Source organism: Taeniopygia guttata, chromosome Z (assembly GCF_048771995.1).
Source record: "Taeniopygia guttata chromosome Z, bTaeGut7.mat, whole genome shotgun sequence".
NCBI lineage: Eukaryota > Metazoa > Chordata > Aves > Passeriformes > Estrildidae > Taeniopygia > Taeniopygia guttata.
In genome coordinates this window covers 33852960-33871362 of record NC_133063.1, presented here as the reverse complement: position 1 = coordinate 33871362, position 18403 = coordinate 33852960, and the positions used below count along the sequence as shown (strand labels likewise).

At 41.7% G+C, this 18403-nt stretch overlaps 1 protein-coding gene across 1 annotated transcript in view; it reads right to left on the bottom strand.

The window, feature by feature from the left end:
• Positions 1–1193: 1193 nt before the first annotated feature.
• Positions 1194–18403, bottom strand: part of MUSK (muscle associated receptor tyrosine kinase) — a 63713-nt gene continuing 46503 nt past the window's right edge. Inside the window, exons 12-17 of the mRNA XM_041711295.2 lie at positions 16178–16266; positions 15673–15832; positions 14252–14441; positions 13725–13916; positions 7667–7815; positions 1194–5833 (exon numbers count right to left, since the gene is read on the bottom strand). Of these exons, the coding sequence (XP_041567229.1) occupies positions 5157–5833; positions 7667–7815; positions 13725–13916; positions 14252–14441; positions 15673–15832; positions 16178–16266 (1457 nt within the window). The 3' untranslated portion in view covers positions 1194–5156. The remainder of the gene's footprint in view (positions 5834–7666; positions 7816–13724; positions 13917–14251; positions 14442–15672; positions 15833–16177; positions 16267–18403) is intronic.

Genomic DNA, 18403 nt, shown 5'->3' with positions numbered 1-18403 from the left:
TATCTATTACATGCTTCTGCTTATCCCAGCCACAAGTTAATCTCATTGCTTCATGCAGGATGGCTGAATTACCCAAAATACTAAGGGTGACACAAGGCACTGGGGACATCACCTTGAGCTGTCTGGTTCAGGTGACCTCAGAAGGGGGTGGGAAGGAGGGAAGCCTGGCAGAGATTGTATTGCTGAAGAAAACAGGTTCTGTCATAGGGTCAACTTTTTAGCCAGGCTAGAAGAATGTTTCTCTACATATTCAAAAGTCTGTTCATTTGGTGGTGGGAAATGAGTGCACCACTTCTTGTGCCTTGAAAAATTTGGCATGTAACAGTCAACACTTTAATATGGTTCAATCTGACTGAGAGGATGAAAATATTGCTCCTTTCCTAATTCATTAATGACTTGCTCAGCAATATTTACAAAACACTTTTTCCTCAAAGATTTCTAGCAAGAAGATTTGCAGAAAACACTTTAGATTGTATTGGCGGGTGGCAAGGGGAAGAGAGAGAAATAAAGAATGTACTTCCCAGTTTGCCTGACTAATTGTAGTCAGAAAGTTTTGTTTGATTCCCCATTTCTGATTGTTAAAGATTTGCAATTTATTTTTAAATATTCAAATTCCCATAGACTTACTGAGTGAGTTCATCTTCAAGGATTGTGTGCAGAAAAAAAGAAATTTTAGCCTTTTAGATAAACCCATCAGCATGAAACTTTGCTCAGTTGTGTTCTACAAACAACAATTTCCTTTTGATTTTATATCACACTTAAATTCCACACATCTAGGTGTGAGACCAGAATCCAGGCACAAATACCAGCTGATATTTGGAGGGAGACAGATGTCATTCCTATCTGTGTGAGGCATCTTACACCTTGGGATAGTCATAAAGGGACTCCATTCTATATTACTGTACAAACATTCTCCTTTCCCTTGTCCCACCTTACTGTGCTCTCATAATGTAAAGTTTCTTAATGTGTTCCTACAGCACCCAATTTAACACACCAAAACAATATGCCTTTCAGCACACATAATAAGTTAACTTATTACTGCAACTGCCTGCAGTATAATCACTGTAACGAAGATATTTTAGTAAAATGAAACATATCCCTATTCAGGAAAAAAACCACAAAAACAAAAACAAATGCAAAAAACTTCAGAAACATGCTGGAGAAGGAAAAGAACAGAGAGAACAGAACTAGTATTATCCTTTTCAATGTCTCTTTATTTTATAAAATATTGCACACAAGAGTTACACAGGTTTAGATAATGAGAAATGTACATCTCTGCTAGGGATGTCTTTCAAAGCCATCATTTATGAAGATACAACAAACATTCACAGAATAAGAACTTAACTAGTATATTCCTTTGGGTAAATGAGACGAGACAGTTACGTTTAGCCCACAGTGTTCGAGAGGATCTGAACCAAATTTGATCATGTTGTAAACAGTATTCAATCAATTACAGAATTTATGCTTATAAAAGTGCATTTTAAATGCACCTGTCAAATAAAGGCACAGGAACGTGAAAGGATTTCTGTGTTGTTCAGTTAGTCAGATTTCACATAGGTCACCCAGGATAAAGATGTATATGTGCTGCCAGTGCTCAAGGCAGCACACTTGCAAAGGGAATGGGTACATCAAATGTGCTGCAAATCCTCTTCTTGGGGTTCTTATCCAGTTCCCCAGATTGCTGGCTCCCTTTGCTATCAGTGGGAATGGGAACCAAAGCACCAAAAAGGTTCATTTTAAATTCGTATGTTATTATGGTCCCTGCACAAGGGTGACATGCAAAATCATGAAGCATTCCCTTTTTGGGCCAGGATGGACAGAACTAAATGTAGAAAAGTGTTCTACCTTGCAGGACACAAATGTTCTAAAATGAGTACAAAAATGTTCATTTTTGATTCATCCTCTCTCTCCAGATGAATTATAAATACAAACTAGAAAAGCAAAATATTTTTGCTTCCAAGAAACTTCTTTGAGCAACAAACTTTTCTTGCACTTCTACTCTCTCATAATCCCTTTGTTTACTCCCATTCAAAAAATTCATGTTACATGATAATTGTACAGAAAGTCTAGAAGAATCTGGCATTGCACACTGTATGACATAGAATGAAGACATCAGAATTTTAAACATAAGGAGGAGAAAAAAAATCTGTGAAAGAAGTCGTATCATGAAAGCAGTCAACCTCCAGCTCCTAGCAAGCTGAAAACCATACAGCAGAAGAAAATGGTAATATCCAGCTACACACTAAGGCAGCAGAAGTCCTGCTACAATTTAATCCTCAAAGGACAGCACCATCTAGGTGCTAAGCCCTCCTGATGGATCAGTGCACAGAAGTGATTACCATCCCTGGAGAATGTATTGCTGAGAGCTTCTCTGTCTCAGAATGATCTCTTTCCTCCTGCAAGAAAGGAAGCTTTTCCCCTCCTGACCTGCAGACACTGACTACTTCACATTTCAGTATATGCTTACAATGCAAAGGCTGGAATGCTGGATGAGGAAGACCAAATTTTCCACTGTAATCCTAAATAGGGGGCCACTGAGACAAGCGTTTGGGTTAGAAAAATGAGATAAAAAGGGCTATCCTTCCAAGTTCATAGGAGTCTTTCTTTCACAAAGAAAGTTTCTAGCATGTGGCATTACAGGCAGCTAACAAGAAGACTGTGATTATGGTTTTGAAATAATTTTCCTGGAGGAATGGGAGAATGAACAACTGAAGGCAGCACTGGGATCCTAGAAGACACAAAGGCAGACTGTCCTCCAGACTGTAAATGGGTGTGTTTGTGTACATTTAGCACATGGTGCAGATTTTGCACCTGTTACTGAGCGCTTTGCTTAGCGCAAGAATCATTCCAGCTTCAGAGGAGGTGCTGGGTACCTGGACCCACACCACTACCCACACACAGCTTCTGACCCTGTCCTCTCTAAAGACGGTGACAAAATGCCTGATACCTTGAGTACTGCAAGGATTTTGAATGTGCCCCCTCCCTTACAGAGATGATGCAAGTCCTGGGCTGTGTGTTTGGACTCAGCTCAGCATCACCCCCATCCCTCCAGACCTGCCTGCTCACTTCTGCCTCCTCAGAACAGGGAAGAGAGACAGGGAGCTGATACAACCTAACAAATTCAACCATGCACACTGCAAGGTGGTCATAATGCGATAACAGGAACTATATAAGGAACTCCAATAAAAATTTTTATTGAAATTGAAGGCTTTGGGATTTTCAAGGGTGTCTTTGGCATCCAGACTTCAGTAAACTGTTGTGTGATAGCATGATGAGGACTGCTAAATGAGTAAGACAGCACTGGTCATTTTGTGCTCACTGTGCAGATACCATTTTAGTACTTCAACATTTTGCAGCCCAGACCTCTTTTCTTGCCACTGTTTTTGGTAATTGCAAGCTCTTTGCTCCAATTGAAGGTGACACCGCTGGTCTGAAAACATTAAATCATGCTGTTGTGGCTGCAATCAGAACGAACTCTGGTTATATAAGAAAAACCCAAGAAAACCAACAAAATAAAACCCCAACAAACAGGAGAGCAGCAGAAAAAAAGTATGAACTTTGCAGTTCTTCTCTTTAAAATGGTTCACAGACCTTTTCAAGCTTACCTTTCAGAAACCACAGATAGCTGCTCTCTGGTGCTGCTTTCTGGGTAGGCTAAACCAGTGTGTGCCAGTTACAGAAGCCACACTAAACACTCATTCATTTGCACTCTATAGTCATACTGCACATCCCTGCCTCAGGCTATATTTTGTATTAGCAATGGAGCTCTGGCATAACTGCTCCTCACTCCACAAGGAGCTAAAAGGTCACACCTGTCACCAGAGGAATAAAATTTTCTCTGGTACTGAAGTATCCATTACAATTTGGAGAACTTTTAGCAGAGAAACCTTTGGTGTTTGGAGATGGGCTGTGGGCTATCTGTAACTGAGGCAGTCTCATCTTTGCCCTGCAGATGGACAGTTTGCAGTTCTTACATGCACCCACTTTCTCCACTTTCTCCTAACTGACAGGTTGTCTCTGAAGGACACTGGTGGCCGACACACACCTTCCTTACTTCTCTGTCTCTAACCTGCAGCACAAGGAAAGGTGGCCAGCAAATACTGTAGTCAGACTTAGGAAAGTCTGTCAGGAAAGGAAACCAGAAACAGGAGGCAAAGATTGTAAAGGAAAAGGAAATAAGCAATTAATACAACCTGCCATGCTTCTGCAAGAGGGGATGCAGTTCTTCCTACTTTTGGCATGGTGAAGACCATGCAGTGGCAAATAAATACACCTTGGATGCCTACGAGGTGCAGCACCAGGCCTTTGGGATGAATTTCTCCCACAGTACCAAATGGCATTGTTGCTTCAGGGGAAGGTAGGTAAGATGTGCTGAGATGCTTAAGGAAAGCTTTTAGGTGAGACTTTAACAAACATCAAGTGAACGTGACTCTGGATTTCCCACAGAAAATGGAAAGTGTCATGCTTGACAGGAGTTTGCCTATCTCTGTAACACAAGAGGCAGGTGGCTGCCTGTGGTCCAGCTCCTGTTTTGACTCTGTGAGTGTTATTGTAGTGAGAGAGAGTGGAAGTTAAAAGGAAAATGAAAGTGGCCTATAGATTTAGAAACATCCTTTTTCTGCAAAAATGACTAAGTATGCAAAAACAAAATAGTAAATACTATGCAAAAATAACATAATAAATGGTATCCCCAAAAGAAGATTGAATTCTGCAGCCTTTTTTTTAAAATAATACTAGAAAATGTAAGAGAAGGGGGAAAAATGGTAAAAACCAAGAAGGCAAATGCAGAAGGGCATGTTGGGATCTGTTAGGAAGGGAAGAAGCAGTGCTTAGGAAGAAACATAAATTTGCCTTCCCTGGGCAACTCTGTGCTCCTGGAAATGCTAAATATAAGTACTGGGTTAGCATGACCAGCACTCTCACCAACCTGAGGAGTCCTGTCTTGGTGGCTAAAGGTCAGCCCTGTTTTTTGGGAGGTACAGTCCTGATCAAGGAAGTGCATAAAGGGGTACAGTCTATATTTCTGCTTGGCAGTGGAACTGTTTCTCCTCCCTGAATGGGACATTATGTCAAGCCACCATCGCTCAGGAGCTCATGGGCTGGTCCAAGTCAGTCTGAATAGGTGGACACAGGAGACAAGGAAGGAAACGTATCCCTCAGACAGACATGTTGGCCACGGCCTTCTTGTACATGCGCTCCAAGATGCGGTGGATGCTGGCAAAGCCTGGCCGATCGGCAGGCAACCTGCTCCAGCAGAGGCGCATCAGGTTGTAGAGCTCCAGAGGACAATTGTCTGGGCAGGAGAGGACATTCCCATCCCTCACATAGTAGATGACCTCTTCGTGAGCCATCCCATAGTAAGGCTGCATGCCGTAGGAGAAAATCTCCCACAGCACCACCCCATAGGCCCACACATCAGACTCTGTGGTGTAGCGGTTGTAGAAAATGGACTCAGGGGGCATCCAGCGGATGGGAATGGCATCGTTCTCATTTGCTTTGTAATAGTCAGCTGAATACATGTTCCTTGAGAGACCAAAATCTGCAATTTTCACCACCATATTCTCCCCTACGAGGCAGTTCCTGGTGGCCAAATCCCGGTGGACAAACTTGCGCTCAGAGAGGTACGCCATGCCAGCGGCAACCTGTTTGGCAATGCAGAGCTGGCTGGTGCAGCACAGCGCCAGGGGGTTCGGGAGGCGCAGCCTCGTGTCCAGGCTGCCCTGCACCAGGCTGCAGAGGTTGCGGGGTGAGCGGTCACGCAGGTACTCGTTCAGATCCCCGTAGGCCATGTACTCGAACAGCAGGCACATCGGCTTCCCAACTGCACACACGCCTGGGAGAGGACAGACCACACAGGTCATTTCTGTAGCAAAGTGAGTTCTGCTGTGCCAAAGCCAAAAAGCACAAAAATGCTCACACAAAAGGGAGGCTTTCAACAAAAGAGAGATGACCATGCAAATACCATCCACTCCGTATGCATCCATCATGCATGCTGCCTCTTTTGAAGCTCCTTCATCAGGGATCTAATGCTGAGCTCTGTGGATGATGCTAACAAGTCATGTACATGCCTGCATGCACAATTTTTCTTGACATCCCAGGTAAAACACAGAGTTTTGGAGCTATGTTTAATTAAGGGCCAATCCTTAAGTTAGCATCAACTTAAGTATTGCCGCTTCCCAGGTGTAACTTCAAGGCCTTTCAGGAAGTAACCTTTAAAGTTCTGATCATGTTATTTTTTAATACTTTTATTTCTTGTGATTATTGTATTATTACAACAATAATGTTGTTGTAAGGATGACACATATGCAGAAAGACTACAAAAGTATCTGCAAGAGGAGTGTTCAAGAGTTCAGTGGAACCCTTGAATTGCAAAGAAACTCCTGCCCTTATGGAGTTTTCTTTTTTTTAAACAAGTCATGCAAATAAATTTAGTTGAGCAATTATTTTTGGCATGACAGATATTCAAAAATGAAAGAGAGACAAATCAAAAACAGATAGAAGAAAGGAAACATTTGCCATATCTGTTAGATGCAGAATGCAGTCCTACTGAAGGGCACATGCTTGGCACTTTATCAGCTTTATTGGTGGGCCTGCATTAACCACACTTCCATGAGCCTTACTGATCATACAGTGATACAGTAATATTTGTGCTCCTAACTGCTGACCAGCAAAGGCCAACATTTAAAATGCATGTGTTTTGCTTTGTTAGGGTCATCATTTAGCAATTGGTGATGCAACTTATTGTGAAATCTGAAATTCTGGTTGATGACCTAATATTTGAATATTTGAGGAAAATCAAATGGCTGTTCCAAATCTGATGACATCAGGATCTGACAAGCATGGCAAATGTATGTGAAACATTTATCATCTAAGCTGTTTTTAACAATGTGGCTATTTCTCCACAACCCCGTGATGTCACAGTGTTTATGCCTGTACCTTTGTTCTTTTCTGGCCTGAAATATGTTAACAATAAACACAAAGTTTAGTCAAACATGGTGCATTTCCTGCTTTTCTTTTCTGTAGCCAAAGTACCTGCATCAACCCAGCTTTCCCTAAACTGTGGTTTGTCCAAAATGTTGTGGAGCTTCCTATTGAAATAAACTAAGATCTCAGACGCCCCTGTTCATGAGACTCAGATCTGCATATAGCAACTTAGAGCAGGATTGCCATATAAAGGTGGCCAGCAGCATCTACTTCAGAAAAAAAAAAAAATTACCATCTTTTAAAATAATATTTTTTGTCAGCAGCTTTCTTCTCAGAAAGTGCCTTATTAGCCAAGCTTCAGCATCAAGACTTTATTTTAAAAATCCAACAAAGAAGGATCTCCTTTCACATGAGAATGGAAGGAAAGGAAGAGACCGTTTTTGTGGCTGGATTTTTGTTCATTTAATTTTGGTGTTTTAGATGCTATTAAGTGTTCAGACATCACAATATTAAGTGCGGCCTATAAATCTAACAAGAGTTTTGCTATTTCTTTTCAGTACCCATAAAATAAATCACAGTTCTAGGAAGTTCACATCTTCCCTGTAAGACATCTGGATCAATGTTATTAGACTGGAAACAGAGTTAGGCAGCAAGATGGCCAGCAGTATAGTCAGAGCAACATGAGGAGGCTTTGATATGATGCACCATCCTGTTAAGGCAACAGGATGCCTCACTGAGATACCTAAAAGCTTGACAATATGAGGATTGTCGAACTCTGCCATGAGAGCTGCTTCCCTCTGAAAGTCAGCCTGCATGTCTGCAGATGCTTCCTCCTTCAGCATTTTCACTGCTACCATGGTGAAAGGTTCATATGGCAGCAGCCCTGGGGCCCTGAAAGGAAAGGTAAGAAAGGAAACCACCAGTGATGAATACATGCAACACTAAATGTAATTATGTATCTGTTCCTGATGCAAAAGGAGAGGCTGACCAAAAAAAAAAAAAAAAAAAAAAAAAAAAAAAAAAAACTGGAAGGCCCCAGAACCAACAGAAGGAACCTTAAAGCCCAGTTTCAACTCTTGGGACTGTTGGGACTGCAATATAGAGGTGTTTAATTTGGGTCAGGTAGGACTAAATTCAATATAGCTTTTTTTTTTTGATCACTGGTCTTGCTGATTACAGATTCATTACCATGTATGGTTAGGACATAAATAAGTAACATGTTGGTAAGAAGCAACTGCTCCCTAGGCTGGAGATCACATCATAAACTTAATGGAGGACAGGATGGACTCTTTAGTCCAAACAATTCACTTTTGGCATGTAACGGTGGAGTTAAAAATAAACCTATTTTTTATTACATTTATGAAAGAGCCTTCTTTCCCATACCTGGCAGTGGTGACTTTCGTATATCTGGCTGCTGTTAGAGTGAAAGTAACAATTACAGGAAGTGTATTGCCTTGGTTTTGTAAGGAAAATAGCCTTTTGTTACTGTTCTCTGTGTATGTGTGTGTGGCATGTATATGCACCTTTAACAAGTATAAAACCATTTGCTAATTTCAGCTGGATTTAATGTGGTGTAGCTGAGATCTAGAAAACAGTTAATATTCCTTCAAGATTTGTGGAAACACGTGACAGGACAAAGTAAACCTGTGCCTTATCTGAAAAACAAGTTAGCGTGTAAATACACTTGTGAATCTTCAACTGAAGCTTACAGATACAAATCCTTAGGAAACAGAATCCTGACTTAGAGCAACAAACTTGTTTTCTTATCCACAGGTCCCTGCACCTTCAACAAGTTTAGTTAGATGGGCTTGCTAAAGATTTAGGTAGCTGTTGCCAGAGAAGAGTAACTTTCCACTCTTCAAACATGCACTAAACCTCAGACGTACATTTTGTGTCCTGCGCAAATTCTTCCCAGGGGCCTTGCAGCTAAAACACATTCCATACAGGTAGCCAGCCAGAGCCCACGGGGAGTAGTGCCCATTTATGTGTCATGTTGCTACACCAGCCTGATGGCCCTCCCATTGCTCAAATGCCAGGTTATTCTATTGCTCAGTAGCACCTAGAGGAGATTCCCATTTCCAAAGCAAACTTCCAGCTTCCTTGTCTTCCACTTCAGACATGTGGCAGTTGCAACAGTTGCGCTTGGATGCTGTAAATGTCAAATGTCACTGGATGGCAGGGTGTCCATCAAGAAAGGAATCAGAGGTGGCTACATCACAGCTGAGACACACAGGCAAGGAGGTCTGGCATTCCAGAGCAGAGGATCAGACCCCACACTTGTCTGCTACTGCCTCCATTACAGCACAATGTCTTCCTTCCTTTACCCTGTGCTGGCAGCAGTTCCCTGTCTAGTAGGAGGGGAGGAGTATGAGCACCTACCACCTGCTGTCAATTCTCAGCACTAGAGCCAGCAGCAGCAGCCTGAACAAATAGAGAATTTAAAAGTAAAAATAGGACAGCTCTATGTCTTCCAAAGAGTCTCATAGATTACCATCAGCTCTGACTAGCAGACCCAGCACAAAGCCAAAGAAGGGGTGGACGGAGCTCAGTCCTGCCTGCTTTGTAGACAGAAACTCACCCCAGGTTTATGCACACTCAACCACCAAATTTCACTGAATTCTGTATTGAAAACTAACCTAAATGTAACCAAGTGAGGTTAAGCTGGCCCTCAGGTAAAAGATAGAAGTTTCACCTTTGGTAGCTCATTGTGATGCAATACAGTTTTTAGCAGACCTGAGAAACTCACACTGCTCTGGCACAGAGGCAGAGGCTGTCTGAAGTCTTGGCAGACAGCTATCAAATTTGACCTCTTTCATGCCGCAATGATGGGGGCACATCTACAGGGCAGCAGTGAGAAACTGCTGCCTCTGAACCTGGAGAATTCAGGTGGAGGGCCAGAAGAGTGAGTGTTTTTCAAAAAATGGGTTCATTTTCTCCTAGAAATGGGAAGCATCAAAAGAAATTAACTTATGTAATCTCTATTGCAAATAATGAAGAGCTGAGGAGAAATTTACACTGTGCACAGGGTGGACAGCAACAGTCCTTTGCCTGTTTCATCACCAATGGATTTGTGTACCAGAGGCATCAATTGGCATTTAAGTACACGCCGTTCAAAGAACTAACCAGCAGTGCAGTTAAGAATTTAACTCCGAGCCTAACTGGAGAATGTCTGACTTAAGATCCCAGTCAGGTTTTCTTTCCAAAGCAGTAACTATGTAAAAAAATGAGGAGCAGTCTGAACTTGTATTTTGTACCTGTATTAGTCTGAACCCACACTATTTTTCAGCTATATATAAGGCATCAGGTCAAATAAATACCCTTTGCAGATGGACAGAACATGAGGAGACTTCTGTCAAGAAACTCTGACCTTAGGAACAGCCTTGTCCCTAAGGAGGGACAATAAGTTGTGCATTTGTAGAGTAGGTCTACCAGCCTACTAGCAAAAGCCCCATACTGGCCTTCTAGCAAAGACTCCATATCCAGGCTTTTAGGCAGTCCTGATCTTCAGGCTTAGCCTGGACCACACATCTCCAGCTCTGGAAGAAAACTTGCTTGCTGGTCTGCACTGAACTGCACAGAGCTGGTGCTCTGGCGGCCTTGTGAGGCCAGCGTGGTCCTCCCAGGAGGAGAATCAGCCACAAGGACCTACCAGTCACAGACCTGAACCAGGTCTTGAATTTTGTTTTAAGCATGGTTTATCCTTCCAAGTGTGAAGCTGCTCCTGGTAAAGAGAGCAGCCTTTCAGGAGAAGCTAGTAAATGATAGCTAGACACTTCCTGTCCTAACATGTTGCTTGACCCAGGAGTGAGCAAACACTGAATCAGGACTCACAGCAGCCAACTGGCAAAGGCATTGCTTGGCACTGACAGCAGAGCTGTGTTTACAGAAGAGCGAGAAACATGAGAGCAGGAGAAGTAAGAGGATTGCTAAACTTAGCTCAAGATGTCCATTTAACACACGCAGGAAAGTACATTTTATCCTTCTGAGATGGGAAGGCAATAATTTGAGTTTTGATAGTTTCAGTAACCTGGATGGACACACAGCTTGTACTAGTGGATCAGCGGTCTGCACTGATCTGCCAGCAAGTGCACAGAAATGTCCATATCTTAATTATAAGGAATTATAAAGCCTTGGAGGCATTTTTGATAGAAATTGTAATAAGAAAGGAGGTCCCTAAGAAGCAATATTTCTGGGGCTCCTTCCCTGAGCCACAGAGAGCAAGCATCTCTCAGGATATGGTATTTCTCCCTTTGCAAATTCTAGATAAGATGTAATACTTCCTTTTTTTCTCCTGTGTCTTTTTCTCTCAGTTTCCATTGACAATAACAAAAAGGCTTAATTGAAAGAAATTGCAGTGCTGAAGTGGATGAAATCCACATGAAAGATCTTTACACCACTTTGACACTTGCTTAACTAGCACTTTGGTGACATTTGAATGCTCTTTGAGAAGTCTTTCCTGATATCCATGAAAGTCATTTCAACCTTAGAAAGGTCTGTGAAGCACTCAAATTGTATTAAAGCCCCCGGAGTAGGGCCAAAGCAGCACTTGGGAAGCAGAATGTCTTCCCTGCTCACACAGGTGAAGACTCCTGCACCCTGAGTGCTGTGCTAAGGCCGGGACAAGAGCTGCCCTTGCCCCTGGTGTGCAGTGCCCCAAGCACAGCTGTTGTGCAGTTTCTATAGCTGTGTTCTTGTTTCAAGCTCAGATGTGTTTGGCCATCCAGGCTAACAGTTCATCACAGTCTAAGCATCTGTGACAATCCCACTGTGTGCCCTTTGAAATTTGTTATTTTTAGTTCTCTCTGTAATAAAGAAAACTATGCTTACTTTTCTTCCATTAGAAATAGTTTATCTCTTCATTAGAAAAAAAAGAAGTCCATCACAGCTATTGAAACTGTTTCCCAGCTGTAACACGTCTAACCTGTATGGAACTCATATTCTAGCAGGTAAATCAACAGCTTAACTATAAACATTAAAAATATCTGCATTATGACTGCTTTTTGCAAGGATAGTCCTTTACTTTGGCAGTCAACAGAAGCATTTCACCAAGCAGATATTGGCCCATGGTGGGACTCAGATTCTTCCCTGGGTTTTTATGAGGTCATCATACACTATTCTAGATACAGGTACAAAATCAGCCATGCCCCATACTTGTTAATTGCAAATGACAAAGATTACTGCCCTGACAAAGCAGGGAACTGTACACTTTCTTCTAGGAATTTGGGAATGGGACTTTAGGAGGAAAACATTATTGTCCAAAGATTGTCTTGCAGAAATTATGGATCCTGTCAAGAAAAACTAGATATCTTCCATCCTCCTCATTTTTGGGGTTGTCAATTAAAGATTTTTCACATTTGTGAAAGTATGCAACCTCACTTCCCAAGATATTATCAGAACTGGGCTGTTCTCTAATATGCTAGGTTTAAAACATTTAACAGTGGCTGCAAATTCCAAAAAGAAAAATTGAGAAACTAACTAAAGAGGACACTGTAGAAGTGTAGAGATAAGAGAATCTATGCATGTTACTCAAACACTGATATCCAGATAGCTATGGAGCCAACGAAGGATTGTTATGGCTGGAGAAAGGAACCACACAGAGGTAGGGCAACATTTTTCTGAGACAAGTGTCCTTGTTCTGGTTCCTGGAGATAAGCACAACACCGTACATCAGAGGTGCAGGAATGAGGCTGAGAAGTAGGTGGGAATAGACTGCAAGGGGGGATCAAGAGCACTCAAGACCCCCAAAGCCCCCAAACCATTTCCAGAAAGGTCTGGAAGGAGGGGGTGCCCATGATAAATCACTTTGTATAGGAAGTGAGGAAATTAGCTCTAGGGCACAGAAATTTTACTATAAAAAGGTATCCCCACAAAGCCTAGGTATACATGTGCCCTGAGACCATAAACTTTCTGTCAGCTGAATTGATGGTGGAGCCAGGACCATTGATCTCTCTTTTTTCCTTTCTTCCTTTCTTTCTCTCCTTCTGTCTTTAATCCATCTTTTTGTCTCCCTTCCTTTTCACACTACCCCTTTATTCAAAACCCACTGGGCTGTGCTAATATTGGAGGTCAGGGACAATAAAAGCTACTTCCATGGAATGTGAGTAATTTACCAAGAAAAAAAATGTATACTTTTGCAGATACTCTGGCTTTTGCCATTCCTTTCACCCACGAGCATCTATAAATCTTGGATGTGCATTTTCCATTAAGGCTGGGACACAACAGACACATGACCATACACTCATCAGCCCTCTGCCCCCCAACTGGCTTATGTAGGGAGGGGTTTTTGGGGGTTTTTGGTTTGGTTTGGTTTTGCCATGGAATCAAATTGAAATTCAGTTTGGACTGAATTGTAGCATGACGCAATGACTTTTGTTAATTACAAAATAATTACAAAGATCAGTACTGGTGTCATAATAGAGCTCACCACACACTGACAATTCGTAAATACTGGGAAATGCAAGAACTTCACAATAGGTCACAAGCAGTACTCTTGGCAAAATTTAGCTGAACTTTTACACCAGACTTTAGTATGTGAGTAAGGCATTTCCTCTACTAGAAAGTAGAAAAGAGTAATTTGTGGCAAAACAAATGTTTAACCAATATTGACAAATAGCAGTGGAAAACAAAAACAATTATTCAAACCTGAATGTTGTGTACACATGCATTTGAGTGGATGGATGGATGGATGGATGGATGGATGGATGGATGGATGGATGGATGGATGGATGGATGGATGATTTCCAGAGCTGATTTTTCACAAGTACCTTCAGATAAAGAAGACTCACAAAGAGAGTGCTTACCTGGCTTGGAAGACTCTCCCAAATGCTCCCTCCCCAATATCCCTCACATATTCAATATTGTTCCTGGGATACTCCAGACTAAGCAATTTTGGATTGAGGAGAAGAGGCATGCGCTGATACATTGGGTTGGGGTGCAGCCGGTCCAGGAGCAGTTCGGAGGGCAGAGTGGTGAGAGTTGGTGTCTCCGACTCTCTGAAAAAATGGAGCAATTTTTGGTCAGTGTATGCACAGCCCTTAGCCAGGAGATGACTAGCTACATCTCCTCCTGAGCTTATTTATTTCAGGATGAAAAAGGAAGGTGCAGCAGGGCTACTGAAGCAGCCTTGCAGCAAGATGTCCATGTCGCTAGTCACCAGGTCACCTTCTGCTCTTGCACAGGAGTTCAACAGAACTTACACTGGGCTGCCAACAGGCAAAGGGAGAACTACTGTCCCCTCCCAGGTGTTCACAGGACTTGGCTCTCAGGAACAAGAAAGCCCTTTTTCCAAAGCAGCATTTCTTGCACTGAATTAAGTTCCAAGCTTTACCTTTTTTTGTTTTTCCACTGTTTTCGGCTACGGCAGCAAACCAGGGTGATAATGGCAAAGATCACAACCAGAGCAAAGCTAGAGATGATCGAGATGATAACAGTCATGGAGTATGTAGGGGAGAATGGAGGAGGAGGGGGAAGATTTAGAGGCTCTCCATTTGGTTTTCTTGTTCCCAGGGACAACAATGCTGTAATACAAATAAAATCAGAGGGTTATGCCTCTGCTAGTGTATAGAGCTTTTTAGAAGATGAATTTACAGAGATAGCCTGTCACCCAGGGAATTACTGACATTACAGATACAGCCCTATGACCACATGAGAGGACCATACTAAGGAAGCTTGGTTTGCAGGAAGCAAAACCCCTTTGTTTGCCACATGTGAAAATCTAAGATCTGGTAAGACTAATATATTGTTCCCATTAAGCTGGGAACACAGTTTTGGTATAGAATATTCACAAGAGTTACAAATGGGAGGTCACATCTGATAGTCTCAACCGTATTCAAATATAGTAATGTCTGCAGTGGGAAAGATCAATGGTGCACAGTGTAAACCACACTGTATCATGTGTCCTAAAAGGAATCTGCAGGAAGGAGTGTTAGACCAAGTAACTAGAGAGTAAAAATTTGCCAAATATCCTTTTGCCCCCAGCCATTTGCATCTCAGCATCTTTAATGTGAAAAAAATAGTTTAAAGCACACTTAGCTGAATTATTAGGGAAAAAAACACATAACTAACTGTGTAGTAGTTTCTGAGACATTCTAGAAAATGCTACTCTTTGCATGCAATGGTTGAGAACAGAATTAAATTTAAACTCTTCTTATTCTTAATTTCCACCTAAACTGACAATTACTTGTGTCCACATATGTCCATAGAACCTCTGTTCCCTGTGCGGGAAGTTCCCAAATGCAGTCTTATTTCTAAGTACTGAAATCCAGAAGCTAGGAATCTTAGATGAAATATTTTTCAAAAATTGGTCTGTTCTTTGAACAAGAAATTACACGAAGGCTTAGCAAAGAACAAAGATGTTTCCATAATTTTCGGGCTTATTTTTAGTTAAAATTGGAGGGGCAGTTATTACAGAAAAAAAAATCAGCCTAAACTAAACAACTTTGGAAAACAGCCTGAAGCCCTACCTTCTAAACAGTGTGACAAATCAATTTTTCAGAATACCACAGGACATTTCACTTTATCTTTGGCATTCATATAACCTAAGCAAGGTGTTTGGTTCATCTGTCTTCATTTTCCCCTCTTCATGGGGCACATTAAACCCCATGGTTAAAGATACTGAATAAAACTATGAGAAGACCCAGAACTAGCTGAATCCAGAAGACAGAACAGATTGGTGTACTCAGGGTGTGAACACCTTGCATGGCCACGAAACAACCACAGTGGCAGAAATCATAAAGTGTAGCTGCCTACCATCTCCACATGGAGACACACTGCAGTATTCCCAGGTCACAGCTGGATCCTTTGTGTAGCACCAGGGACGCTCATTCTCACCTCCTGGATTTCTGCAGTAATTCTCAGCATCAAACAGCTCAGGGAAAACCTGAGGAGTCCTCCTGTGCAAATGGGGAGCCTTGGGGAAGGAAGTAAATTGTATTAGAGTTTCAGCATGATTTTCCCTGCTATTATTATTAAAACAAAATGGAAAAAAAAAAAAAACAAAACAAATAACCAAAGGAGTGAAAGAAGACAGCCTTTGGTGAAACAGCATTTCAGCCGAACACATCTTGACAGTAAGGGAAACTTGCAGATTGAAATATTATGAGATTATAAAACACCAGTGAGCTCAAGAATGAAGGCAGCTTGTTCCCGATTTGTCCTTTTCACTGAGACTGGGCTGCCTGACTCTAGGAAACTCGTTGGAAAAGCAAACCTCGAGCACAGCTCTCCATTTGGTGGATCTCACACTGACACTCACCTGATCACTCCACTTCTGGCAGGGAATGCCAGATGCTGTGACATTGGCTGTGCCCTGGTAAAACTGGCCATTGCCACTGTAGCAAGTCCCTGGGAGAGAAAAAAACATGGGGTCAAGGCATCTTAGACTATGTCCTGCAGCAGAGACTCACAAGAATAAAGTTTGTGTCATTACATGAGACCACGTAGCAGCATCAGATGTGAGGCACGCAGAACTAGACAACACAGGAAGGGTACTGCTTAGCCTCCTGTTTACTCGCTAATGGATTTTGCACTCAATACATAGGTGGAAATCTGGTAAAACTTCAAAGAGGGCACTGCAGCTCTCTCAGATTGAGAAAACAGGCCATGTGCCTCTGATGGTTGAGCTGCAAGTACGTAGTTCACAGTACATCATGCAGAAAGTGCAGGGTAGAACCACGCTGAACTCATCCAAACCAAACCAAGGCAGAAACCAAATCTCAGCGCTGGTTCCTTGATTCACAGCCTGCATTCTTACTGGGGCACTAATGAAGATGTTCATGTTCCTCAGGTTGGTAGCAGGGAGTTGGGATTCATAAAGTTGCCCTCCTCCTGTTTCTGTACAGTGCTTATTCTCTGATTATTTGGAAACAGCCTATGCTTTTCAGCATGGATGAAAACAATACCCTGAAGTATGATCTGAACTATGATCTAAGGAATGGTATCAGTATAAAACAATGTTCTTTATAATGAAGATAGTGTAGTCACTGCATATACAGGGCTTGTTCCAGCTGCAGAAAAATTAGGCAGAAAATCTTGAGATTTTACTGCAGGAAAGTGCATTAATGTCCCCATAGGAGAGTTTAATGCATTCTGGCACAATCTAGGGAGGAGAAAGACAGTAGAGGAGATGCAGCCTTGCAGATTTCAATACATAATCTCTAAACTCAGCTGAGCCGAGGCTAACATTGTAATAGATGGCATATATTAGGGTCCAATCTATTGCTAGCCTTTGTAGGAAAATTAACAAACCAGCAAATCTTTTTGTCATAATTATGTTCATAATCTCGCAGCTCAGGAAAAAAGAACAAGAAGAAACATGATGTGTTCTAAAATAATGACCTTTTTAAGAAAATATTTTTCATCTTCCTGAAAGCTTTGTGTAAAGGTTGACCCAAATTTGATACAAGGCTATCTGTTTTTTGTGGACTGTGCTCTTTCTCATGTAAAAGGGCCATATTCAATGCATCATCATGACTGTCTGCTGTTTTCTTCTTGCACTCAGGATTATAGTTACATATTGTGATAGACTCTTAGCTTACCGAGGCTTCAGCAGGTAACAGACACTATACACTTGTAGGTAGACTGCCTTTAAAGTGTTAACTCCAATCGTGTGAGCTTAAACAAAGGATCGAGTTCATGTAGCCCTGAGGCATCCAAACACTTAAGTAGAGGAATGATCATGGACTTTATGGGAACATTTAAACCCATGACAAGTGCAAAGTAAAATACTCTAATGTGGATTTCTTTGGCTGATACATAAATACCATTTATTACTTGTCGCACATTCGAAGGTAAGGAAAGCAGTGCCTGAAACATACCTCATGATACAGCTAGTAACAAACAAGACAAAAATTTCTGCACAAATCTGAAATAAATGTCAGTGGGACACCTTAAAGGATAAATGTGGAGAGCTTTAGGGGCAAGAGCAACACTAACAAAGAGCCTCTGAATCCTTCATACTCTGAAAATCCAGATATTTTCATAGACTGTCTTCCTACAATAAGGACAGAGAAATAATATAGCTGGTCTACCCGGATATTAATGAATAATTTGATAACAAGCTAGAAAACAGTTCAGTTCATGCTCAACAAACCCTTGTACACATAACAGTGGGTCTAAAGGAAAAAAGAGGGGGCAATACTACTAAAATGTTACTGTTGTATCTTCCTGGTCCATGACTGAATATTGTACATTTGTGCAATGCCACTCTGGGAAAATACTGTGGACTCCAAACAGAAAAGTTCATGCCTACACAATACACAGGAGACAGAGGATATGTATTGAATCACCAGGCCCCCAGGTCTTGGGATGTCAGATGGAGCCCAGATCTTTCCATGAAAGAATATTCCCAAAAATTGTTGCCTTTTGTTGTTGTTGTTTTGGTAGTGGTTTTTTTGGGTTTTTTTTTTGTTTTGTTTTGTTTTGTTTTGTTTTGTTTTTTTTTGTTTTTACTTTCCCTCTCTCTCCATGCAGAAGATGCCTG